This window comes from Erinaceus europaeus, chromosome 18, assembly GCF_950295315.1.
Source record: "Erinaceus europaeus chromosome 18, mEriEur2.1, whole genome shotgun sequence".
Classification (NCBI taxonomy): Eukaryota; Metazoa; Chordata; class Mammalia; order Eulipotyphla; family Erinaceidae; genus Erinaceus; species Erinaceus europaeus.
The window spans coordinates 22,044,607-22,072,015 of NC_080179.1; the positions used below are offsets into that span (position 1 = coordinate 22,044,607).

A 27,409-nucleotide genomic window follows, 5' to 3' on the forward strand; every position below is an offset into this window, starting at 1 on the left:
TTTCTTTCTTCTTTTTTAAAAAATATTTTTATTTATTTATTATTGGGTAGAGACAGGCAGAAATTGAGAGGGAAGGGAGGGGAAGGAAGATAGAGAGGGAGAGAGACTGAGAGACACCTGCAGCCCTGCTTTACCACTCGTGAAGCTTTCCTCCTACACGTGAGGACCAGAGGCTTGAACCCGTGTCCATGTGCAATGCACTCTGAGCGCTTAACGAGGTGCTCCACCGCCTGACCCCCTTTCTTTTCTTTCCCTCTCTTTCTTTCCCTCTTTTTCCATTCCCCTTACTCCTTTATTTTCCCTTGTCTCCCATTTGCAGCCCTACTTAACATTGGCTACAGCTCATAGTTTTCCCCAGACAGTGCTTCACTGCCTCTCCTCCTCCTGCTCCAGTCGAAATCTACAGACGTGAGCTCCAGCCCTGCAGTCTCATTCTCAGCTAGAAGCGAGAACTCATCTCATTCCCTTATGAAAGTAATCTGCAAATTTCTAATTGTTCTGATAAGGAAGGGGTAACTATTTTACATTCTAGAGCTACTCAAAGTGGTGAGGACAAGAGTGAGGGAAGCTGGAGATCACTTCAGATGGGACAGCCTTTCAGGTTCCCTCGCCTCACACCACGCAGACAAAGCCATGAATGTTGCTCTTCTTGAATGTGTGTCCTTGCCTTCCTTTGCGAAGGGGGCTCTGTGGTATCATCTGTGATGATGTGACACTTATCAAAAGAAGCATGAGTCCGGGTCAGATCAGATAGATGAGACTGAGAAGGAGCTGTATCTTTGTCATTGTCCAACTTTCGAGCCTGAGGCAGGTGTTTATGGGCAGCTGAGTCACACTGCTTTGGGATTAGCCAGCTCGACTTTCTGTTTCAACAATAAGAAGTCTTGCAAAACAGCTGGCATGTGAGACAGAGGAATCCAGAAAGTCTTGGCATCTTTTCCAGCCACGTAACGGGTCTTGGGAAAGAGACTGGTGAGAGCGTGATCCATGCACTCCACTACCAGGGAGAGGTCTGGGTTCACAAAAGACTTGGTGCATTTCAGCTTGCTGAGGCCTGGAATAGGAGACAGAAGCACTGTTTACTCTGGGAAAAGTGGGTACAGATTGTGTGAGGGTGGGATATGAGAGGGAAGAGGGATGGACGTGTGGGGTTCATTTAGAATCTGCTATTGGGAGTTGGGCGGTAGTGCAGCGTGTTAAGAGCATGTGGCTCAGAGTGCAAGGACAGGTGTAAGAATCCTGGTTTGAGTCCCCGGCTCCCCACCTGCAGGGGTGTCGCTTCACAGGTTGTGAAGCAGGTCTGCAGGTGTCTGTCTTCCTCTTCCCCTCTCTGTCTTCCCCTCCTCTCTCCATTTCTCTCTGTCCTATCCAACAACAACAATAAAACAATAAAGGCAACAAAAGGGAATAAATAAGTAAATATTTAAAAAAAGAACCTGCTATTAAAGCCAGAAAGTGAAGTGGGCCCTCAAATTTGCATTTATTTCAAGTTTTCAAATGCTGTTGCTGATTCTGGTCCAGAAGCCAAATTCTGGCAAACGATGCTCTCCAGCAGTGAGGAAAAAGGAAATTCATTCAATCGAGGAAATTCCTTAATCCAGAAAGTTATGAGTTTAACTGTGTGTGTGTCCTTGAGGTATTTGCTTTGCTTCTAGGGCTGTTTCTGGGCTCTGTGCCTACACAATTCTATTACTTTTTTTTTAAAAATTAGTTATTTATTATTGGATAAAGACAGAAATTGAGACAGAAGGGGGAGAGAGACAGAGAGACACCTGTAGGCCTGTATCACCACTTGCAAAGCTTACCCCCTTCAGGGGCAGTGGCTTGAACCTGGGTGCTTGTGCACTGTAATGTAAGCACTTAACCTAGTGCGCCACCGACCTGATCCCCTCACCATTCCATTGCTTTGAGTGGACTTCTCTTTTTCTTTAATTTAAAAACATTTTTCTTTATTTATTGGATAGAGACAATCAGAAATTGGGAAGGGAGGGGGAAATAGAGAGGGAGACACCTGCAGCATTATTTCACCAATCAAAAAAGCTTCCTCCTTGCAGGTGAGGATTGGAGGCTCAAACCCAGGTGCTCAACCAAGTGCACCAACACCCAGCCCCTCATTCTTCTTTTTCCTTCTTTCTTCCTTCCTTTCTTTTTCTTTTTTCCTTCCTTCCTTCCTTCCTTCCTTCCTTCCTTCCTTCCTTCCTTCCTTCTTTCCTTCCTTCCTTTCTTTCTTTTTTTTTAAGATACTGTGGTAGAGAGGGAGAAAGACAGCGAGAGACACAAAAATTCCAAAACATTGCTCCACTGCGAAGCTTCTTTGCACAGGTTTTCCCATGTGGTGACTGGGGGCTCAAACCTGAGTGCTGTGGGATCCACCAGCAGAGCTATCTCCCAGCCCCTTCCGATGTGTTTTAAAGAGCGCTGTGTTTACAGAGAACGTTCATATGCACTCATATCCCATGTGCTTTATAATTCAGTGAATAAAGAGAAAAATCGAACCGTAAGTGATGACTCAAGAAACTGAGCAACTTGGTTTTCTAGCAAATGAAATGTTTGCAATGAGCCAAGAAATTTTTAGAGGGCTAGCAAACTAGCTCACTTGGGTAGTGCACTTGCTTTAATGTGGACACGACCAGGTTCAGTCTCGTCCTCACCACACTGAAGTTTCAGCACTGTGGTGTCTTTCTCTCTGGTCTCTGTTTTTCTATCTGAAAGAGCCCTGGAATGATGAAGGCCAGTAACAACAGCCAAAACATATAAACAAACTATAACAAAAAGTCAAGTTGGAGTTACTGAAGAAGTCAGCTGTGCTGTCTATTTTCAGTTCCTGCTATTCCAGTCTGGCAAATGCAGAAGGGAGAGCTGGCATTTGTGGTTTTCTCTGGAGCTGTGTGTCATGCTGAGGTCCCAGGACAACCACGGAAAACTCTGATGAGAGCAACCAGTGCAAAACTGGACTCAATATCTTTTGGTACCTCAGAAATAAGACATCTAAATCAGGGTTCAAGAATTAAATAGATTTGAGTAGCCAGGGAGGTGGCCCAATGGGGTGAGTGCATATGTGAGGTCCAGAGTTTGATTCCCAATACTCTATGTGATGAAGCTGCAACAGTCTTGCTCTTTTATAAAAATAAACCAATAGGGGGCTGAGTGGTGGTGCACCCTTTACCATGTGCAAGGATCCAGGTTCAAGTCCTCAGTCCCCATGTTCAAGAAGCTTCAAGAGTTGTGAAACAGTGCTGCAGTCATCTATCTATCTATCTATCTATCTATCTATCTATCTATCTATCTCTATCTTCCCCATCTCTCTCAATTTCCTTCTGTCATTTTTTTAAAAAAGAAGAAAAAGAAGAAGAAAAGAAAAATGACTACTAGGAGTGGTGGACTAACTGTACAGGCACCAAGTCAAGTGATAATCCTGGCAGTAAAACAAAAACCGATAAAAGTATTTTTAAAATACAGGTCGATCTACTCAAGGGCATTTAAAAAGTATCAATGTAAAGGTCAGAGTAGACTTTTTTAGATGATGAGTTCTGTTTATTTTTTTTTTAAGATTTTATTTTATTAATGAGAAAGATAAAAGGTGAGAGAGAAAGAGCCAGACATCACTTTGGTACATGTGCTGCCAGGGATTGAACTCAGAACCTCATGCTTGAGAGTCTAGTTCCTTAACCACTGCACCACCTCCCGGACCACAGAGTTCTGTTTCTTAAGCTACTTTAAATATGAGCTGGTGGATGAGAAACAGTACATTTAATAGTAGGAGTTCTAAACCCTCAGTATCATGTCTGAAATCAAGCCTGGCTTTCTAGTTGATGGAGAGGATGTTTATCTCTGGGTATCTCTGTGGGCAGTGGGTTGAAGTGGGGGTGTCATCCATTTATAATGGAAATCTTCTCAGATGCATCTTACTTGGCTTTTGGTTCCATATTGAAAATTCCTAGTCTTAAACCTGCCATGGTAAATTGTCTTATCCTGCCATGGATAAAGAGGCATGTATTATAGGAGCGCTAGAGTGACACAGTTAGGTGGGACCCTCTTTGGCACAGAACAGATGTTGAGTTTTTTGTTTTGTTTTAAACCAGAGTGCTGCAAAGCCCTGTTTTATGATGGTGCTGGAGATTGAACCTGAGCCCTTATAGCCTCAACCATGAAAATTGCTTTTTTTTTTTTGCATAACCATGATGCTATCTCCCAGCTGGAGAATTCTCAAGTAGACTTTAACAGGCCTAGGAAGTTTGAGCTGGAGAGAAAACCTTTACACAGGTAGCTCAACCAGTTCTTTAATGCCTTGCAAGCATCATAGTCTGATATGCGAGAATAAAGAGCAACGTCAGACTGCCCGAGTTCAAATCTAGCTCTTCTATTTATCATCTGTGCAAAGTCAATTACTTCTCTGTACCATATTTCTCTAAAATTAAGATGATAGACACTTTGTGGACTTATTCAGACATTTTAAATAAAAGGGTCCATGTAAAGCACAAAGAATGATAGCTAATAGATATTGAATGTTCATTTTTTTTGTTTGTTTGCTTTTTTGTCTCTAGGGTTATCACTGGTGGCCAATTCTTCCATTTTTATTGGCTAGGACAGAGGGAAATTGAAAGGGAAGGCAAAGAAAGAAGGAGAGAGAAATAGAGACACCTGCAGACCTGCTTCACTGCTCATGAGGTGTCCCCCCTGAGGGTGGGGAGCCGGGGACTCAAACCCAGATCCTTGCTCAAGTCCTTGTGCTTAGTACTATGTGTGCTTAACTGGGTGCACCATAGTTTGTCCCCCCCCCCCGTTAGTCATTGTAATCTAATCTCTATCATTATTCCTGCATCCCTGACTCAATCTGACTGTGTTATATCTCTTTCTATCCCTTTCTCCAATGCATTTCTGCTCCAGGAAGCTTCTACCCAAATAATCTCTTTCTGACCTTCAGGGCTTATTCAAACCTCACCTGCCACAAAAAAGTTGAAGAAGTAAAGCATCAGTCCCCCCTTGCCCCCCCCCCCCCGCTATAGGGTCTTGTTATTTTAAAGTTGTGCTTGGTTACTTTCTTCTGTCAGCTAGCTGACAAAAAAGATCTTCACCAGCAGAATCATTTTCCTGGCCTAAATTTCTTGAGCAATTAGAGACCTATCAACTTGGTTGTTAGGTTTAGTTGAAGAAGTAAAGCATCAGTCCCGTCCCCCCGCCACTATAGGGTCTTGTTATTTTAGAGTTGTGCTAGAGTAAGGAACAAATGACATGCAATCCATATGAGTAAAGATATGACTGAGTTTCATACAACAGGTTTAGTGTAAATGATTGTAAGCATGCAGAAAAAAGGAATGGCACCAGAATTAATAGGAATTGCTGATCCTAGATATACTATCCTATTGATTTGTTACTGTTGGACCCTTGTTAGTTTTTTGTTGTTGTTGTTGTTGTTTTTATGATTTATATAGAGGAAGAGAAGCATTGGGAGATAGATATAGGTAGGTAGGTAGATATATATATAGATAGACAGATGATAGATAGATAATAGCATTGAAGCTCCCTTCAGTGTGGTAGGGGCTGGGCTAGAACCTGGGATGCACACATGGCAAAGCATCAAACTATCCAACAAAGATATTTCAATAGCTCAGACCCTTATTTTGAAATTTATGTTTGTTAGAAATGAAAGGACCTTATGGTCCAGCAAAACCACTCTGGGACATTTACCAAGCAGATACTCAAGCGCTAATTAGAAGGGACCTATGCATCCCTGTGTTCACAGCTGCATTATTCACAATAACCAAAGAGTGGAAGCAGCCTAGATGCCCATCAGCAGATGACTGAGTGAAGGAGTTATGGGATATATGCTCCATGGAATACTACTCTGCAATCAAAAAAGATGATATTGTGTCCTTTGGGACAAAATGGATGGACCTGGAGGTGATTATGCTTAGCAAAATAAGTAAAAAGAAAAAGATAACTACAAGATGGTTTCACTCACAAGTGAAATCTAGAGATCCATTTACATGAACTTGCCAAAAAGCAAAACAAAAAAACAAAAGACAAAAAACAGAAGCAAGCAAACTATAAGACTTAATAAGAACTATGGGGTTATTTTTGGGAGGTGGGAGGGTGCAGATACAGAACTTTGGTGGTGGGTGTGGTGTGGAGCTCTACACTGTAATCTTACAATCTTATAACAAACTATCAATAAAAAATAAAAAAGAAAAGAAAATCGTGCTTGCTTCTCCTTCATTTTTTCTAAGATAATGAATCCCAAATGACCCAGGCCCACCCCAAAACTTACTTCTTTCAAGATAAGCTTCTCCATATTGTTGTTTGATATCTGGAGACAGTTGCTTCCAAACGGCGAGTTTCTTTTCGGCGGTCTTTACCGGATCTGACATTGGTGTTTGGAACAATCCTGGTTCAATGCATGATACATGCACACCAAAAGCTTTCATGTCTAATCTGTGAAAAAAAGCCCATTGAAGATGATTAATTCTGGGTTGGCTGGATAATGTTTACTGTTTGGGTTTGTTTTCTTGTGGACATTTTCATGGAATTTTAGAATTAGCACTTTGGAAAAGAACATCTTATTTTCACCCTTTTGTTTTACAAAATAAGGCAAAGTGAAGTGAGGGCTGGTAGAACATCAAAGCAGGAAAGGGAGCTGAGCAGATCCACCCCAGGTTCAGTGTATTCCCTTCGATCATATTCTCTCACTGAACTGAGAAGCATTCTGGGTTAAGGACAAGTTTCTTCTTACTGCTCAAAGTTCCTTATGGTGAAATTAACTAATGACTGATCTGGGCGGACTAGTCTCTACATTCTAATTTGGAGATAGCCCCACAAATGAGGATCTATGAAAGGACACTGTGATTACTCCTGGCATAACAAACCTGCTTTTAGTGCTGCTCAGTAGGCTCCTTTATCATGTCACTGCATATACTCCAAAGTCTGCAGGGTAACCAAGTTTTAGGCAACTCTGCTGGCCCTTTGTTAAAGCAAACCACATATTTCAAACATCATACAACTAACAGTTTCCCAAATTTAGTTTATATTTCCATGAGGAGTATATAAGGAAACAATTATTCCTTTTATAGAAGTCCATAAGATTAAATCACTAATAATAATAAAAAAAGAAGTTGAAAAATAAGAAACCACAAAGCAGAACTTGAACTGGGTTTAGTGTACTGCACCAAAATAAAAGCCTTTGGGGTAGGGGATATTGTTCAGGTCTTGGAACATGGTGGCAGAGGAGGACCTACAGGGGGTTGAACTGCTGTGTACAAAACTGACGCATGTACAAACTACTATACTTTAGTGTTGACTGTAAAACATTAATTCCCTCAATAAAGAAAGAGACAGAGAAAGAGAGAGATAAAAAGAAGGACGAGGAGGAGGAGGAGAAGTTGAAGTTCATAAGAACTATTTTTAAATAACTGTTCATGGGTAAACTTAAAATGTAATATATCTTAGGTTCTGTTTTCTGTTGTTTAATTTGAATCACATTTTACTAAAATGCCAATTAGTTTAACATTAAAAGGTATGTTGCTTGCATTAGAACTTAAAGATGTTATTTTCCAAGTTAATTATATTTTATTCCACTGCTACCCTCTGTCCTCTGAATCTTGGAAAGTAGTAGATAGAGTCAGAGAGGTCTTTGGGAAGACATCTCCCTACCCATCATCAGTTTAACCTACAATAGAAGGTCAAATATTATTAAGTCATCAACCAAACTTGTCAGGTAAGTACAAGTATTAAACAATGTAGGGATTCATCTTAGTTGAACTGCTGCTCCTAGCTCCTTCCATCTCTAGAAATTCTGGAGCTACCTCTAGACTGTGACCTGTCTACACAATACTATTCCCCAAAGCAGCTCTAGTATTTAGAAATAAAACTCGTTGGGCCAGCAAGACATCTCACTTGGATGGCGTGTTGCTTTGTCAAGAACATGATCTTCATTTGAGCCTGGCCTCACTAAAGGAAACCCCAGTGTTGTGGTGTCTTTCTTTGTCTCTGTCTTCTATCTGAAAAAGTCAACCTGAAGCAGTGAAACCTCAGTGACAACAGAAAAAAATAAATTAATAAGATAAAATAAAAGAAAAACTTACAGGTTAGTTTCTGGAATGGCATCACTTCTTTATAAAGCCAGCAAACCATTTAGTTGTAACCTCCTTTTTAAAAATTGAGTACCTCTCTAAACTAACATTTTATTTTGATACTGTTAGTGAGAGAGTGAAACAAAGGACAACTAAGAAGAAAATGGAGAACCTCAAATACCAGCTCAGTCAGATGGAATCAGGATCTGCATTTTGTCAAGATCTTTGGGTGACTCAGATGCACACGAGTGTTGACGTATTATTTTGACAACATTGTGTTTATTCCCTGGGAGAATTAAGCCTGAGACTCCAATCATATGGCAAAATGCTGTAATTCTATCTTTTTTAGTGTTGGTGAAATAATCTAACTTTTCATTAAGAAGTCAAGCTTAGACCCCCCAGTATAGATCACAAACTCTAACATAGTCCTACAACAACAACAACAAAAATAATTGAATGACTAAAATTATGAATTTTTTAATTGCACCTATATAAAATTTTGTCTCCTTTCTTACTACAGTACCATTCTGCCAAGTACACTTTGTGTACCAAAATTTACACAATGTCCAGTCTCTTTTTTATCTGCTACTAAATTGTATCCTGGGAAACTGACCCAAATAAATGTAACAATAACTATTGATACATTTTTGACTTCTTTGGATATAGTCAATTGGAAGTACCAGTCAGAAGATCAAGGAAAAACACAATGGAGATATCTATATTGATTTAGCCTCTTGATAGGGTTCTCTTATCTATTTTCCAAGCTGATCAGTTGAATATAAATTTACCACCACTATCATGCAATAACAAATAAAGTGAAAAGACTTAGATTTAAGTTCAAATGTCACTTCTAATTTTTAATTTTTTTTATTTATTCCCTTTTGTTGTCCTTATTTTATTGTTGTAGTTGTTGTTGTTGTTGATGTCATTCTTGTTGGATAGGACAGAGAGAAATGGAGAGAAGAGGGGAAGACAGAGGGGGGGAGAACGATAGACACCTGCAGACCTGCTTCACTGCCTGTGAGTCGACTCCCCTGCATGTGGGGAGCCAGGGGGATCGAACTGGGATCCTTGTGCTGGTCCTTGCCCTTTGTGCCATGCGTGCTTAACCTGCTGCGCTACTGCCCGACTCCCCAAATGTCACTTCTGTCTCCTACCAACTGGGTATTCAGGACAAGATACTTAAATCTCTTTTGGTTTCAATGGTATTGCTGATAAACTGGGAGTAATTTAAAGCACTAACTAGAGTTGGTTCTTTTTATATAAATAAAGTTGGTTATATTTACATAAATAGTAAATAAACGTTAGCAACTATTATTTCCTGGTACATCAGTGTTTGCTTTACCTTAAGCTGTCATTGAAAGCCTCCACTGCATATTTGGATGTAGTGTAGCCACCTCCAAAGAATGCAAGCCGACCCCCAATGCTGGAGATGTTGATAATCCTCCCTTGAGCTTTTTTGACCAGGGGAAGCATGTTGAGTGTCACGTTGATGAGTCCAAACAGGTTCACTTCTATAGGTTCTCTGTAATCATCTACTGTCAGCCAGTCAGTTGGAGCTAGTACCCCAAGAACACCAGCATTGTTGATCAGACCCCAGAGACCTAGAACAGAGAGGAAGGGAAGGGTGAGATAAATGATGGCACTTATTGGGCATCCTTAATAGAAACGTAACATTTGGTGTAGAAAATGCTGCTAGGTCTTCCTTCTATTCTTATTCCTGTTTTGAGAACACTTTGAGGATTGATAGCACAAAGAGTAAGCAACTGAATAGCAAGAGTTGAAGCCAATAAAATATTTTCTTTATAATTTTTACTATCAGATACTGATACTATCAAACTGAGACTTTGGTTATTTATTTCCTTTTTGTTGCCCTTGTTTTTACTGTTGTTGTAGTTATTATTGCTGTTGATGTAGTCCTTGTTGGATAGGACAGAGAGAAATGGAGAAAGGAGGGGAAGATAGAGATGGGGAGCCAGGGGCTCGAACCGGGTTCCTCACGCCAGTCCTTGCGCTTTGCACCATGTGCGTTTAACCTACTGCGCTACTGCCCAACTCCCGAGACTTTGGTTTTTAATCTTGGATTGCTAGATGGCAAGACTATAAACTGTAAACTTTTCTACTTTATTTTATTCTTTATTGGATAGAGATAGGAATCAAGAGGGGAGGGTGAGATAGAGGGTGGAGAGGGAGAGATAGGAAAGAGAGAGACTGCTCACAGAAGGTAGGGACAGAGGGCTTGAACCTGGGTCCTTACACATGGTAACATGTGCATTCACCAGGTGCACCACCACTAGCGCCCCCTATAAACTTTTCTGCATGAAAAAAAGAGAAAAGCAACATCCATCTACATAAAATTTATTCTTGGTAAAAAAAAAAAATCCATCATAGTGATCTTATATGGGAAACATTTGATATCAGTACTTGTGTCTGAAACTCACACATTCAAAATTATCTGGAATTTGAGGAAACCATTTCTTTTTGAGGTTCAGAGTCACAATTATGTGATGAAGATGAGACAGAAAAACATCACATTTGTTATTTTCTTTATGAACTGATATATATATATATATATACACTTATCTTTGTTGTGATTATTATTGTTGTTATTGATGTTGTTGTTGTTGTTGGATAGGACAGAGAGAAATCGAGAGAGGAGGTGAAGACAGAGAGGGGGAGAGAAAGACAGACACCTGCAGACCTGCTTCACTGCTTCTGAAGCGATCCCCCTGCAGGTGGGGATCCAGGGGACTTGAACTGGGATCCTTACACTGGTCTTTGTGCTTTGTGCCACGTGAGCTTAACCCACTGTGCTACCGTCCGACCCCCTGAAATATATATTTTAAAAAATAATTTAATTGATTTTTAAATTTTATTTATTTGATAGAACAGACATGGCTTTAGAAAGATGAGCGAGACAAGGAGGGAAAGAAACACTTGCAGCCCCACTTCACTGTTTATGAAGCTCCCCTGCAAGTGGGACGCTTGAACCTAGGCCCTTGCGCACTGTAACGTGTACATTTAACCATGTGTGCCGCTACCTGCCCTCCTTGAGCTGAAATATTTTCATGCATGAAAATATTTATTTATGTATATACATGTATGTATATGTATATATTAAAAATCAAGCCAACAGAAATCCTTTAGGTCAGAAAGCAGTCATTTGAGCAAAGCCTAACACAGAATCAATGTCTGATGATGAACTACTCATCCATAACTATGTAAGATATCTACACTCTGCTTTTCTGGTCATTTTCTACACTTCTCACCGAAACAATGTATTATCTCTGTGACTATTTTATAGTGAGAAGTTGGTTGTAGGGGTCTATATAGCAAGGTTGGGACTGCTCTCATGTTTTCTTGCATATTTCAGTCCTCAATTTCCTTTCTTGTGTATTTGACTGGAGTAGCTCTTTATGGGAGTAGATTCCAAAACACTAAGACCTTCATCGCAGTTCTAATTTTTTTTTTAATTATCTTTATTTATGTATTGGGTAAAGACAGCCAGAAACTGAGAGGGAAGGAGGAGGTAGAAAAAGAAGAGAGACAGAGAGACACCTGCCGTACTGCTTCATCCCTCTCTAAGATTTCCTCTTGCAGGTGGGGACTGGGGGTTTGAACCCACGTTCTTGCACATTGCAACACGTGCACCCAACCAGGTGTGCCACCATCCAGCTCCACTGCATCACAATTCTAAATTCATCCCCTGTGATTCAACGGCTGGGACAATTTGGGCTGTTATCTCTCTTGCACAAAGAACTTGGAACTGCTCAGAAGCTTTTCTAAGATGCCTCCCATCATCTCTAGTGCACAGCTTTTATTCAATTGGCATTTTCCTAAAAGACCTTGCAAATCAGAAAGCATTCCATTTGCAACACTCACTTACTTCTTTCCACTTGCACGTCACTTACCATTTTCGCCAACGTGGCGCATTACCCACTGGGCAGTCCTTTTGACATTCTCTGGGTCAGTTACATCAAGAAGCACAGTGTGAAGCCTCTCTGAAGTTTCTGCTTTTAAAGCTGTTGATCCTGATTCTGTCAGACAGGCAGCAATTACACGAAATCCTTTTTTATCAAAAGTCCGGGCTGCCAAGTTTCCAAAACCCGTGTCACACCCAGTGATGAAAACATACTTATTAGTGATGTCTGCAATCTTCATTTGTCTTTTATAATTCCACAGAAACCCGCAGAGGACCAGCAGGGCTAGCAACCAAAGGAGCATTTTCTGGTTTTCTGTAGCAGGAACACTCCTTTCTCAGACAATAAAAGTCCACGGTGTCCTGAGTATTCAGAATTAGAAAGGAAATTCAGATTATAGCTGTCAACATTGTAATCTAGGATGATGAACTTCAGATATTTTAATGCATAGGAGTGGATTAATGAAAAAAAAAACAGTAACTTATATGGTTGGAAGACAGTAACTTAAGTGGTAAACAACTCCTTCAGAGTAATGCAAAAAAAAAAAAATAAACAATACAGCAGTCAGAGAAAATAAACAGGAGGGGGAAGCTGTGGCAAAGCTGACATGGTATAAACACTAGATTGACGGTGACATTAATCTCATGTGTGAGTCTACTGATCTGAATGATAGACGCCCATGGTAAAAATTATTCAATTTGAATTTTTCTTTCAGACTTCATTATTTCAAGACCATTGGAAATGAGAGTGTTTTGATGTTGCTCCTGTGGGCTAATGTCATCCTTCAATCCAACTCTGGGGTCATGACTCAGTGCAGAGGGTATTAAAGGTCGAAGCCACTAATGAGTTCACCAAGAGAGGGTGTAGAGAGGGGAGACATGATAGACAAAGGCACAGAAATCTCAAACCCAAGTTCTAAATCCTCACATTCTATCCTTTCAGGAATCTAGCTCCTTGTGAGAAAACAAAAAAATATATATGTATAGAGGACAAAATCAAGCAATGTCATACTTGTAAACTGTGAGGTTCTAAACACAAACAAATGTCATATGTCTTTGCTCATATGTGAAGACAAAGCAAATAATTCAACAAAGTAAGAAAAAAACTAACCAACCAACCAACCAACCAACCAACTAAACAGACCTCTAGACCCTAACAGCAGTATGGCAGTTACCAGAATGCAAGATGGTGAGGATGAGCGGGAGTAGGAGAAGTAGATGGAAGGAGTTGATTGGATGGTGTTGGAGGGAAAGTAGGCTTTAGCTGTGTGTGTAGTGTTGGCACACATACCTCTCGAGTGTAAAACTGTACTTCTGAAACTTCAGTAACATCAAAAAACAATGTCACTTATTTAAAAAACAAAAACCTGCTAATTAGATAAAGAGAAACCACACTATAGAGAAAACTGACAGATACTACCTTAGCTGAGTGATGCAAACTGTTATTACTTAGTTATGGGACACGCCAACATCACAGGCCTGCTGATAGGTTACACTGGGCAGAATATGACAACACTTTTGTTCACAAATGGAAACTAGTCGTGCATGAGAAGATAGCTCCCACTTCTACATGACATAAGGCCTGCACTCTTCAAAACATAGCAGTGATGAAGAAATAACTGAATACCACACCAAATGAATTGAGGCTAAAGAGAGGTGATAACCTGAATGTAGCATGTGGTCCTGCATCAGAAAAACTTTCTGGGGACTTGGAAGTGTCACAGTGTGCAAGGACCCAGGTTCAAGCCCTCCCACCCCCCACCTGCCAGAGGGAAAGCTTCATAAGTGGTGGAGCAGTGCTTCAGATATCTTTCTGTTTCTCTCCTACTTCCCTCTTGATTTCTATGTGATTGTCTATCTGTCAAATAAATAAAAGAAAAACTTTATTAAAATGTAGAAAATAACCTGCTTTTTTAGGCAATAAATATACACTGAAGTGTTTTTTTTTTTTTTTTTTCCTTTTCTACTAGGGTTGTCACTGGAGCTCCATGCCTGCATGGTCCCACCATTTCTGGTATTTCTCCATATCCTTCCCTTTTAGATACAAGGTGAGAAAAAGGTGAGTAGAAAGAGACACGGCAGCACTGCTTCATTGCTCTTGAAGTTTCCTCCACACACTGAGGTTCTAAAGATTAGGTAGCAGCATATCTTTGACTTACTATGATATAGTTCAGAAAATAGGATATGTATAAATAACTAAGTATATCAAAACACACATAGGTATATAAAGAGAATGACTGTGTAAATGTAGCAAAATGGTCTTATATTTGTCAAATCTGAACGTTCTATTCTTTGAACTTCTCCATAAACTTAAAATGATTTCAAAACAAAATGTTAACAGTTTGTTAAAAGAAAAAAATTTTAGATTATTTTTATTTATTTATTTATTTATTTATTTATTAATGAGAGGGATAGAAGGAGAAAGAAAAAGAACCAGACATCACTCTGGTACATGTGCTGGCAGGGATTGAACTCGGGACCTCATAGCTTGAGAGTCCAACATGTTATCCACTGTGCCACCTCCTGGACCACAAGAAAAAAAATTTTTAAAGAAAGGCTACATATAACTATCCTGGGTTTCATGAATAATGTAGATAAGCACCCTAGGACTTCATAACCTAGTGATCTGGGCCACCAAATTTTATGCCCTTTATTCTTTGCTAAGTTCACCTCCATAACCACTAAAGAAAAAGAAAAACTTCAACTAAAGCAGACACTACCCCCTCTCTCTTTATCCACTATATCTCTGCCTTAAGCTACTTCTCCCCTAGTTAAACCTACTCTCCCTTGATGACAAGCAAGAGGAAAATTTGAGTTATTAATTATGGACCTAGGTTAAAATGTCTTGTCCTAACTGAGATGAAGCTCATTTTAGAAGCTGGTGTCTTCATCTGCAGCCTGAATCCAAAGGACTTCTAGCTATCACATAGGATTTTGCAAATTCTGACCTTACTCCAAAGATTATTGCTAAATATATTGGTTCTCCATTAATTCTCCTCCTCCTCTTCTTCCTCTTCTTCCTTCTTTTTAAGTTTTCCCAGAGCATTGCTCAGCTCTGGTTAATGGTGATACCGGGGATTGAACCTGGGACCTTTGGTGCCTCATGCTTGGGAATCTATTTGTATAGCCATTATGCTATGTTCCCAGCACTTACCATGAATTCCTAAAGTCCACATTGTTGTGGTCATTGGAGCAAGTCAGTCATATACTTTGACCTCTAATAGTATTTTAGCCAGCATATCACCTGTGAGGAGTAGCCCTCAATCAGTTATTGGGAACATGACCTGTACACAGTAGCTGATTCATGATTGATTGGGTCATTGGTCACAAAGAAATAAATGAGTAACAGCAATGAATAGGATAACTCTAACTTCGTTCTGACCCTGCGGTTGATCCTACATGACACCCTGGTCCCAACCACCCAGAGACTGGGGGCACTGACCTCAGTTGATTAGGTTGTTTGCTTATCTGCTGTTTTCCAACTGCTTAGTTGGTTTAAGGCTAGAAGCAAGAAGCATTTTGATCTGTAACTGTCCTCTTAGTACCATGTGGTTAGGATTGAAGACCCCTGCCCCTGCAGCCCCCACTGGATAAGGAATGAGGTCAGTTATCACTGCAGATTCTCTGATTTGGTCATCAAGATTTTGTTTTAATTAAACCTAAAAACAAACACTAGCCATTTTGCTGCTGAAACTCTGGCAAGCAAAACTAAGGTGCCACATGTATACACACACACACACACACACACACACACATATGAATCAGGAGCCCAGATTTCAGAAATAGGCAGGTTCAGAGATTTGGGCTAAGCTCCTCTACTATTAAAAACCTCTTGGGCACATTCCTTATATTTTCATAGCCTCTATTTTCTTATTTGAAGAGACAATAACATCTTCCTTGGGAAGTGTCCTGTGAAATCAATGACACGCTTGCTTCCAAGGAGGTTATGGCAGAATTGACCACTTATAATTTATGAACAGTGCGCATGGCTAATTATTCATATTTAGGTGTGGTGCTCTCAACCTGACTGATCTGGAGTCTGTTCTGTGCATTGCAGGATATTTAGTGACACCCTGGTCTTTACTTTCTAGATGTCAGCAATACTAGCCTCCTTTAGTTATGACTGCACAATTATCTCCAGATGTTGCCAAATGTCCCTTTAGAACCAACTCACCACAGTTGAAGAACACTGAGGGGCTGGGCGTACACACTGGGTTAAGCACACATAGTGAGAAGTGCAAGGACCCACCAAGGATCCCAGTTCTAGCCCCTGCTCACCATCTGCAAGGGGGATGCTTCACAAGTGGTGAAGCAGGTTTGCAGGTGTCTATTGCTCTCCCTCTCTATCTTGCCTTCCTCTCTCAATTTCTCTCTGACCTGTCCAATAAAATGGAAAAAATAGCTTTTAGGAGCAGTGCTGGCACCAGCACCGAGCCCCCAGCGATAATCCTGGAGGCAAACAAACAAACAAAAAGCCAGTGATATCACTTCACTCCTATGAGAATGTCATACCTCAGAAAAGGTAGCAGCCACAAATGCTGGAGAGGTTGTGGGGACAAAGGAACCCTCCTGCACTGCTGCTGGGAATGGAAATTGGTCCTGTGGAGAGCAATCTGGAGAACTCTTAAAAGGCTAGAAGTGGATCAACCCTATGACCCTGCAATTTCTCTCTTGGGGATATCTCTTAAGGAACCAAACATACCCATCCAAAAAGATTTGTGTATACCTATGTTCAGAGCAGCATAATTTGTAATAGCCAAAACCTGGAAGCAACCCAGGTATCCAACAACAGAGGAATGGCTGAGCAAGTTGTGATATATATATTACTCAGCTATTAAAAATGGTGAATTCATCTCCTTCACCCTATCCTGGATGGAGCTTGAAGAAATCATGTTAAGTGAAATAAGTCAGAAACAAAAGAATGAATATGGAATGATCTCACCCATAGACAGAAGTTGTAAAACAATATCAGAAGGGAAAACACTAAGCAGAATTTGAACTGGAGTTGGTGTATTTCACCAGAGTAAAAGACCCTGGGGTTGGGGGGAGGGTTCAGGTCCTGGATCATGGTGGGAGAGGAGGACCTAGTGGGGGTTGAATTGTTATGTGGAAAACTGGGAAATGTTATGCATGTACAAACTACTGTATTTTACTGTCAGCTGTAAACCATTAATCCCCCAATAAAGAGATTAAAAAGCCAAACAAACAAAAACTCACTACTCTGGAGTTTCCTTGTCTTGGGGGTCCAGAACTCCATAAAACCAAGAACTAGTACTTTTCTGGAAACCCAGTTATTGGCACCTTGACAGAACAAAGAGATGGCTGCTTATGTTGCTTTGGGTTACTAGGGGCTTCTTGGGGAGCTCCTCTTTGGTGGGTGGCCAACTAACTTGGTAGAATTCTGAATATGTATCTAGAAAATTCATGGTCTTTGGGATGCCTAGGTAACTAAGTCAGGTAGGAATGCTAGTAACTGCTACGGTTAACTGAGTGCTTACCATGTTTAGAATTCTCTGCTAGGGTGTATAAATGTCTCCCTTAAACCTTCTTTAAAAAAAAATTTTATTTATTTATTCCCTTTCATTGCCCTTGTTTTGTTGTAGTTATTGTTGTTGTTATTGATGTCATTGTTGGATAGGCCTGAGAGAAATGGAGAGAGGAGGGGAACACAGAGAGGGGGAGAGAAAAATAGACACCTGCAGACCTGCTTCACCGCTTGTGAAGCAACTCCCCTGTAGCTGGGGAGCCAGGGGCTCGAACCAGGATCCTTATGCCAGCCCGTGTGCTTTGTGCCACCTGCACTTAACCCACTGCACCACTGCCCTACTCCCTCCCTTAAATCTTCTAATTAGGGAGTCCTGCGGTAGTGCAGTGGATTAAGATTCAAAGGAGGTCTCGAAACTACATCAGGCTCTACCTGACGCTGTTGACTGGCTACGGAAGAAGGGCAAACGCTAGAAGAAGAAGCGCACATGGCTCGAAGCGCAGCAAGGACCGGTGTAAGCACGGGAGCCCCAGGGTCCCCACCTGCGGGGGAGTTGCTTCACAGACGGTGAAGCAGGTCTGCAGGTGTGTATCTTTCTCTCCCCTGTCTGTCTTCCCCTCCTCTCTCCATTTCTCTCTGTCCTATCCAACAGCAATAATAACTACAACAATAATAAAAAACAAGGGCAACAAAAGGGGGGAATAAACCCTTCTAATTAAACTCTCTCCATTTTCCAGATGAGATGAAATAATTCAGAACACTTGTGGACTGCCCTAAGACACAAACGAAGGGCTATTTTGGGGATGGGTAACAGCGAGACTGTCATATCCCAGCACCCACGCTTTTAGTCTTCTCTTCCACTGCCACTTGGATTCCACTCAACTCTGGGAGTCTGGACCATGTTATATATCCCTTTACCAGAGGTGTCTGGTTTCATCTTTGATGGAAAGACAAAAGAGAGAAAGAAAAGGAAAATAAATAAATAAATAAATAAAAGAAGTATCCATTCTAACTGCAGGATTGTGGTGATAACAGAATTAGATTTGAGGCCCTCTGAAATATTCAGGCAAAAGTATAATAATTATGATGATGATAATTATAACAGCCATGCTACCAATTAACTTGTCAGTTTTCAAGTAATCTTTAAAGATTAAAATATTTCTGTGACTAAACTAAGTAGGATAGTTGGCATAATCTAAAAGGTCATTTCATTTCACAAGTGTGTAGCACTAAAATGCTTTATCTCTGAAGGCCTACCTGTGTATAAAATGACAAGGAGAAACTACAAAGAGATTGATATATTCCAGGCAATGGGAGAAATCGTTCATCAAAATTCTCTCTACTGGGTCATGAAGATTCAAAAGGAACTAAGAAAGGAGAACTACTTTTCTCTTTCACTTGCTGTGCAAAACACTTGATAGTAATCTCCTGTTGGCTGCTACGGGGAAATATTGCAACCTCACTGCTGTTCTTGCTCACTTCTGCTTCTCTTAACTATTTTTTTTCCTAGCTTACTTTTGTTAGTAAGAAATCTAAAATAAGATCCTTTAATTTTATTTCTCTTATTCATCTCCATCTGCCCTTAAAACAAACAGTTGAAAGAAAAAATGGAAAAGTATGTTTTTCCCCCCAGGACACTGCTCAGCTCTGGCTTATGGTAGTGCTAGGGATGGAACCTGTGACATCAGAGCCTCAGGCATGAAATTCTTGTAAAAACATTTTGCTATCTCTCTCAACTAAACTGAAGTATGGTTTTTTAAAAGAAATGTTCTTTCGGGCAGGGGAGATAGCATAACAGTTATGCAAACAGATTTCATGCCTGAGGCTCCAAGGTCACAGGTTCAAACATCCCTCCCCCCTCGCCGCCCCCCCCCCCCCACTACCATAAGCCAGAGCTGAGCAGTGGTCTGGTAAAAAATAATAAAAAGAAATAAAAAGAAATGTTCTTTCTAGATACTCTAATTCTATACCACTTGATTTAATTTACACACAGCTCTATGAAGGACTTTGTTTTATAAAGTAATAGAAAGCTCAGTGTATCACAATAATAGATACTTGTAAGATCACTTTTTATTGATTCCATGCATGGTCTAAGTTAAATCAACAAAGAAGCTGAGATGAATGCCTCAAATAGAAATATATCCTGTGTATTTCTATAAGATTCTCATTTCAGGTATATTGTACAAATTTTCTTAATACTTGTAGAGAATGTATACTTCTTTTATATTTAATTATTGCAAACCTGATTAATTTTCATTGAGCCCCTTCCTTCCTTCCTTCTCTCTTTCTTGGTGGGTGGAGGAAGAGACAGTGAAAGAAAGAGGGGGGGAGAGAGAGAGAGAAAGAGAGAGGGAGAGACCACAGCAACAAAGCTTCCTTCATTGTGGATCCAAACCTGGATCATATGCAGGGTAAAAGAGCACATTATCCAAGTGAGCCAGCCCTGAACTGAATGAATTCTTTTTTATCTTTAACTTTTCCATAAAGAAAGAAAATCTCTTTCATTTTAACTCAACTGGTCTTTCAGAGATTTCTGCTGTACTTTTTTTTTTTTTGTATTTTATTTCACATGGAAAATCAGTCAGATTTGCTTCAGCTGCAAAGAGCATGTTTATGCAAAATTAAATAAGCACTAGCAGTGCATTGCTCTAAACAGGAAATGGGTTTAGGGGTGACTTATGGATACCCACATCCCCCTCCCCCCATCAGGACTTTGGCACTCATGCTTCATATATATATATATATTTGCCCATAAACCAGCTATGTTTCTGGCTGGTTATTCCTTTTCTTAAATTTTAATTTATTAATAAAAAGGAAACTGACAAGACCATAGGATAAGAGGGGTACAACTCCACACAATTCCCACCACCAGAACTCCATATCCCATCCTCTCCCCTGATAGCTTTCCTATTCTTTTAAGAAAAAGAAACACTTGAGCTTAATAACACAAATACATTCATGTGATTAATGAACTATGATTTTGAAGAAGAAATGAATCAAGTTGGGGACCCAAAACCCTAAAATTTTAATGCATGACCCTCCATATGTGTTTCATGGCTTTGGATATATATATATATATATATACCTTTTTTCTTTCCCCCACCAGAACACTGCTCAGCTCTGGTAAATCTCTTGCCCCAGGGCCACTTTTGTAGAGACAGAGAGAGGGAAAGACATAGAATGGGAGAGAGACCACAACACTCGTTTCCTCTCTTGCCACAGTACTTCCCAAGAGGTGTCTGGACTCAAGCTTGGCACTGCACTTAAACATGATAATGCAAGCACTCTACCAGGTGAGCTATCTCTCTGGATCCCCCCAAAAAATACATTTAAATGGAGCCAAGAGTACCAACATCAATTATGCTTACATTAAAGCAACAAATATTCCATTGGAGATCTGAGTTAAAGGTCCTGTGTTGTAGGGGTCATGAGATGATACTCATTGTCATGGGAGCTTCCGATTCCTCACTCAACAGAATGGAGAAGCTACTTACAGCAACCTGACCCTTGAATCTTGCCTCCAGCAGGAGGGCAATGGCAGCAGAATGTGCCCGGGGTAGTGAAGGCTGGGGAACTGAGAGCTTCCCTGTGGACTCCTGTACACGCTGTCTGAAGCAGAGGCATGATAGCTCACTCTGAGTGGAGGGAAATGTTGGTGGATGTACGTTTTGCATTATTAGGTTTTTTTTGTTGTTGTTGCCTCCAGGGTTATTGCTGGGGCTTGGTGCCTGCACTACGAATCCAGTGCTCCTGCAGGCTATTTTTTCCCTTTTGGTCACCCTCTTCTTGTTTATCATTGTTATTATTATTGTTGTTATTGGTGTCGTCGTTGTTGGGTAGGACAGAGAGAAATCGAGAGAGGATGGGGAGACAGAGAAGGGAGAGAAAGATACCTACAGACTTGCTTCACAGCACTCACCCCACCTCCCCTGCAGGTGGGTAGCTGGTGGCTCAGACCCGGATCTTTATTCTGGTCGGTGCACTTTGCCCTACATACGCTTAACCTGTTGTGCTACCACCCAGCTGCCCTACATTCTTAGTTCTAAGGCTAAAAGTAACTCAGGTTTTCTTTTGCCTTCTTTCCAATTAATTTTTATTTAAATTTTTTTTTTTTTTACCTCCAGGGTTATTGCTGGGGCTCGGTGCCTGCTCTATGAATCCATTGCTCCTGGAGGCCATTTTTTTCCTTTTGTTGCCCTAGTTGTTTATCATTGTTGTTGTTATTGTTGTTGCTGTTCTTATTGCTGTCATTGTTGTTGAATAGGACAGAGAGAAATGGAGGGAGGAGGGGAAGACAGAGAGGAGGAGAGAAAGATAGACACCTGCAGACCTGCTTCACCGCTTGTGAGGCGACCCCCCTCCCTGCAGATGGGGAGCTGGGGGCTCGAACCCAGGTCCTTACACTAGTCTGTGAGCTTTGCTGGCATGTGCACTTAACCTGCTGTGCTACCGCCCGGCCCCCTCTTCAAACATTTGAAATACAATGTGTCATAATGCCCATTATTATTCATTAATTATTCTTGAAAATATTGGAAGGTTAATAATAACTACAAAGTCATGGTTCCTCTGTTTATGGTTACTGAATAAAAATCACTAACTGGAGGAGACTGTATATAATTATGGGTTGTAGCTATAGAGTTTCATAGAAAGCTTAGCCTATGAATAGAATGCATGTCTGGAGGCAGAAGGTGTGCTCAAACCTTTAAGGATGTTTTCCTTTTGCCACTAGGGTTATCTTTGGGACCCTGCCTGCACTACTCCATCATTCCTGTTGGCAATCAATGTGGTCCAGGAGGTGGCTAAGTGGATAAAGCATCGGACTCTCAAGCATGAGGTCCTGAGTTCAATCCCCCGCAGCACATGTACTAGAGTGATGTCTGGTTCTTTCTCTCTGTCCTCCTATCTTTCTCATAAATAAATAAATAAATAAATTCTTAAAAAAAGAATTAAATATATATAATAAGATATGATACCCAAATCTTAAAATAAAGACAATACAAAGATAATAACCTTTGAATTTCACTTTATGTACCACCAAGAGACTCTGAGCGTCTAGTGTATGTCAAAGGACACTAAGATAAGTGAAACACAATACAAAGATAATAACCTTTGAATTTCACTTTATGTACCACCAAGAGACTCTGAGCGTCTAGTGTATGTCAAAGGACACTAAGATAAGTGAAACACAGTTCTTACCCTTGAGGAAATAGAACAGTGGGATATTTCAGTTATCTATATAATCCTAAAATAACTTTTAACTTAAAATGGTACTTTATTTACACCTTTTTCTACAGTTGCTAAAAATTGAGATATTGAAAGAGACAGACTGAGCCTTTAAATAAGAGTCGTTAGAATTAAGTAGCAAGAAAACTACAAAATGGAATTTCACCTTTCTTAATTTTTGGCAATGAAAAGTGAAAACATATGTTGGGTCTGAGATTCACTGCAAAGCACTGGATCATAAAATGGAGAGTATATGTATGAAGCAGGTTTATTGCAATTATCTCAGTATTTTGGAATTAAATGTGCACTGTGAATAATTTCCTTACAAATTCTAAGACATTTTCTTTTATTTTAACTTCTATTTTTTATTAGTGACTATATTGATTATATTGAGCCATAAAATTACAAGATAATAGGGGTACAACTCCACACCATTCCCACCACCAGAATTCGGAATCCTCAATCCTTCCATGGTAAGCTACAAAAACATCTCTTCAAGATATTTTTTAGTTCTGTGTGCCTTCCCCTAAAGTGACACCTGAAATATTAATAACTATAGATGAACAGATCAGACTTGCCATTAGCAACAGATCTGTTAGACCAGTAAGAAACAGAGAGTTAAAGCAGGAGAGGTGGCATAAATGGCTATACAAAAGACTCTTATGCACCACCATAAGCCAGAATTGAGCAGTGGTCTGTTAAAAAAGAAAGAAGGGGGAAAAGAAAGAAAGAAGAAAGTAATTGAGCTAAGAGTCCTGCCCTTTGTGGGATCCCTCCTTCCTCCAGTTTCCAGTTAACTTGTAAGATTATGAGATAGTATTAAAGAGGTTCAGAGAGAATAACAATTAGATGTAAATGTAATTTTTGCTCCACAGTACTATAGTGCGTAAGAGAGAAGGAGGAGTTCAAGGCAAGGCCTGGGGAAAACACCAAGATGGTGAGATAGATTCAGTGCTCATCACTGATTTCTAATACATTACTTTTACATATAAATAGCAACAGTTGGCCATAACTTAAAAGACAACATGATGAATCTTGCAAGCATGAGAAAAATCAAAGACAGTATGAGACGGTATGAAAACCAGCCCAAGAAATGAAGGAGTAAACAAAAAACCCAGTTGGTTGATTACCTTAGTGGAGATGGATTGGGATGCAGATGCTGTGGTAGGCTTGCTGGGTTGATGTGGTCTGCCTGCTGTGCTGAGAAAGGAAGAATTGTGTCACTCTGACCACACTGGTCCTTTTGAGGTGGAGATGCCTGCCTTCTGTCAAGCTGAGCGCCAACATGTGTGAGGACTAATTCTGTGAGTCATCCTTGTTGTGACACTGCATGGTGACTAAATCTCTCTTCAATGGATGGAGTTAGGTAGGGGTCATGTGTTTGCAAAGGGGCAGGCAGTATCTTTAGTAAATTAAGTGTAGTAACTTTCAGCAGGGATGTAGAAGCTACTAAAAACATTCCTTATACTATGACTGGGATCTCTGGACCAAATTCAACAGCTGAAAGTTGTAACATGGAAGCATTTTGTAACTTTCTAAAATTTAACTTTGAAGTCTGTTTATTGCTCACTATCTCTGCTCTCCCCCCCACCCCCGCCCCATCCCCCAATTAACATGTCTTTGTTTATTTGGTATGCTTTCCTTCCTTAGAGAGCGGGTAGTGAAACAATCTTTTTTTTAAACACTGGTGAGTGAGGTGATTAAAATAATTTAATGAAATGAGGGCTTGGATTTATTTATGAGTATTCATTTATTTATGCCAGAGCACTGCTGAGCTATGGTTTATAGTGATGCTTGGGATTGAACCTAAGAGTTCAGAGTCTCAGGCATGAAAGTTGTTCTGTATAACCATTATGCTATCTCTCCACCCTTCAACTGTGGTTAAAATATAATGATCTTGAGAGTTTACTGAAATGGTCTCTGGAACTCAAAACCACTTGAACAATGATGGATGTACCTCCTTTGCCAGCATTGGCAATGGAAAGTATTGGAGCCTCAAATGACGAGGCGTCAGCGATGGTACTAATACACTCTCTTCCTCTCCAGTGGTCTCTGCCCCTGTAGGCACACAGGAAGATATAAACTCCACTGACAGTGTAGTGTCTGTGTCACTCTGCACTAGTGTCTTGTTCTATGTCTCAGATTATCTAAGTTTCTATCGTTCTTCTTTGAGAAAAAAAAATTATTAACATGTAGCTGAGTTAAGCTGGAAGAACAAACATGCCTGTGTAAGTAGAGTCTAGACATTGGCCTCGCTCATTAAATTAAGTGGGGATCCCTTTCCTTCAAAAGGAAGGAGAAAAAATGAGGATAGAAACATTCTCTGGTAAAAATCTGGTGTTAGGGGCTGGATGGTGGTACACTTGGTGAAGTGCACAAATTACTATGCACAAGTGCACAAGGACCTGAGGACAGTTCACAAGTAGTGAAGCAGGTTTCTGCAGGTAGCTCTCTTCTCTCTCCTTCCCTTCTCAGTTCCTATCTGTTCTATCTAATAAACAAGCAAAAAACAAAACAAACAAACAAAAAAAAAGGAAAAAATGGCCAATATGGAACCGTTCCTGTGTTCCTTACGCTGATCCTTCTGCGTTCCTATGAGTGAAATACTGACACCACCTCTCCAGATTCAAAGGAGGTCTCGAAACTTTACATCAGGCTCAACCTGACGCTGTTGACTGGCTACGGAAGAAGGGCAAACGCTAGAAGAAGAACTGAGGTCCAGAGTGGAAAGGAAAAGGGGAGGTGGGGAGGGAAGGGGGGGGCTGATAGCATAATTGTTATGCAAAAAGACTCTCATGCCTGAGGCTTCAAAGTACCAAATTCAATCGCCAGCACTATCATAAACCAGAGTTGAACAGTTCACTGGTTAAAAACAAAGGAAAAAAAGAAAAGGTAATTAACAATAGTCAGTTTTGTTGACTAAGTAATTTTATTTAGTGCAGACTTGTTTAAAAAACTTCCTAAGTAGATTAAAAAAAAATTGATCATATGTGTGGCCCCATCTGAGCATTGATAATCAGAGTTCTTGTCATCTATCTGGATCCCTCAATCCCAGTGGACCCAATTTAGATCAATTATGGTAGCCTGGCACCAAGATTGTAACATCTGCCCCTTTGTTAAATGGTCTCTGTTAGGTGTTCGGCTAATTACTGCATTTGTTAACAGCACCTTGCCCAGATTGTAATCATACCTGCATTCAAATTTACGTCTTAAGTGCTAAATTCTCCAGCAGTCAGGCACATCTTAAGTGCTAAATACTCAAGCTGTCAGGTGGTGGTGCACCTTTACATTACAGTGTGCAAGGACCCAGGTTCAAGTCCTTGCTCCCCACCTGCAGGGAAAAGCTTCACAAGTGGTGAAGCAGGGCTGTGGATGTCTGTCTCATTCCCTATCTCCCTTTCTTCTCTCAATTTCTCTCTGTAGCTATCTAATAACTAAATAAAAATATAATTTAAAAAGTGCTAAATTCTCTTTCATCCCACTCCTTAAGAGCACATGCTATGAAAGTGCAACTTTGTTCAGTGCTCTCTGTGGATTAGATTGTGGGTCATCAAAGGTGATTAAAGACAAACAAAGAAACAAACAAAAAAACCCGGAAACATCCATTCCATTTTCCCACTAGTTCTTTTTTCAAACAGCTAAAAATGACTGTCCTAGCTAATGCAAATTTAAATGGAAATTTCAATGTTGATAAGAATATAGCTATGTAGAGATACGGTTAGATACTCCTATGCCAAAACACTATGCATACAGTTATTTTTTTTCTAAACCTATATATACTTAATAATTTCCTCTAATTGCCTTCTCCAGTTTTTTCTAGACTACTAAATGCAGGGAGAATATACAGGCCATAGGTAGTTTCAGGAGACCCATCAAACTTATGCTGAGCGTAGCCCAAACCTCAGATAATCCTGAAATGGAAGTTGAACAGAGAAAAGCACTTACCCCAGTACTGCAGTGTGTGGTGGATCCAATGCTTCTATGGTTCTAAGGGGACCAGTGGAAAGTGAGGCCGTTTGTTGAATATGCATATTGCCTCTTCCTTCCTGGTATAATATAAACCTCCCTCCAAGGTCAACCTCAGTGGAATGTTTTTCTGAATAACCAAATGGCATTATGACTTCATATTTTAATAGTGTACTTCATGATTTCACCTCCTCCCTATGTCAATAGACAACTTTCATACAGTCCCTATAAAAAGCCCCTTTACAACATCAACAATGCTTTGTGACAAGGTGAGCGCCTTGACTGTAAATGCTTCCCATAGATGTGTAGATAGGCTTAGTCAAAACTAGGAGCTTTGTTACTTGACCTTTCATGACTGTCAGATGAAGCTGAGCTAATCTTTTGTTTTTCTGCATTGTGAGATACTTAGCTATACTGCCAGGGACTGAGTCATGGGTCTCAGAGAGTCTTTGAAGAAAAGCCTATATATAATATATATTCAAAACAGACATCTGATGAAGAGTATTTTTCTCAAAAGTGAAAAGAGCAAGAGAGATGTGTGAGAATGAAGCTGAAGGACCATAAACACTAGGGTTCCTGGCAACAGAGAGATCTGAGAGACATAAAGTGGAGGCTTAGTAAGAAAAAACAAACTTTCTTAAAACAAAGGAGGTGGGTATTTCCAGTGTAAATTCATTAAAAACAAGTTCCTCCTTGGGCTAATGAAAGTCCTTCTTGTTTATTTTATTTTATTTATTTATAAGAAGGAAA

General features: G+C 40.2%; 1 protein-coding gene across 4 annotated transcripts; it reads right to left on the minus strand.

Moving 5' to 3' along the window:
* On the minus strand, positions 1-26,774 carry DHRS9 (dehydrogenase/reductase 9). 4 transcript variants are annotated; one of them, XM_060177757.1, is made up of 7 exons: positions 26,639-26,772; positions 23,824-23,893; positions 12,202-12,348; positions 11,978-12,103; positions 9,412-9,670; positions 6,269-6,432; positions 1-1,054 (listed from the first exon to the last, which is right to left on the minus strand). In XM_060177757.1, the coding sequence occupies exons 4-7, from the start codon at positions 11,997-11,999 to the stop codon at positions 831-833; spliced, it is 669 nt and encodes a 222-aa protein (XP_060033740.1). In that variant the 5' UTR covers positions 12,000-12,103; positions 12,202-12,348; positions 23,824-23,893; positions 26,639-26,772; the 3' UTR covers positions 1-830. The 4 variants fall into 4 exon arrangements, with proteins under 4 accessions (XP_060033740.1, XP_060033738.1, XP_060033739.1 ...); XM_060177755.1 differs by having other exon boundaries at positions 11,978-12,348; positions 26,639-26,774; XM_060177756.1 differs by having other exon boundaries at positions 11,978-12,348; positions 23,824-23,888; positions 26,639-26,742.
* Positions 26,775-27,409: the final 635 nt, after the last annotated feature.

Coding starts and splice junctions, on each gene's coding strand:
- DHRS9 (XM_060177755.1), bottom strand. CDS start 12,290: ATGCTCCTTTGGTTGCTAGCCCTGCTGGTCCTCTGCGGGTTTCTGTGG. Junction 9,671..11,977: donor GCGCCACGTTGGCGAAAATG/GTAAGTGACGTG, acceptor TCTCTGTTCTAG/GTCTCTGGGGTCTGATCAAC. Junction 6,433..9,411: donor GCTTTCAATGACAGCTTAAG/GTAAAGCAAACA, acceptor TTTTTTTCACAG/ATTAGACATGAAAGCTTTTG.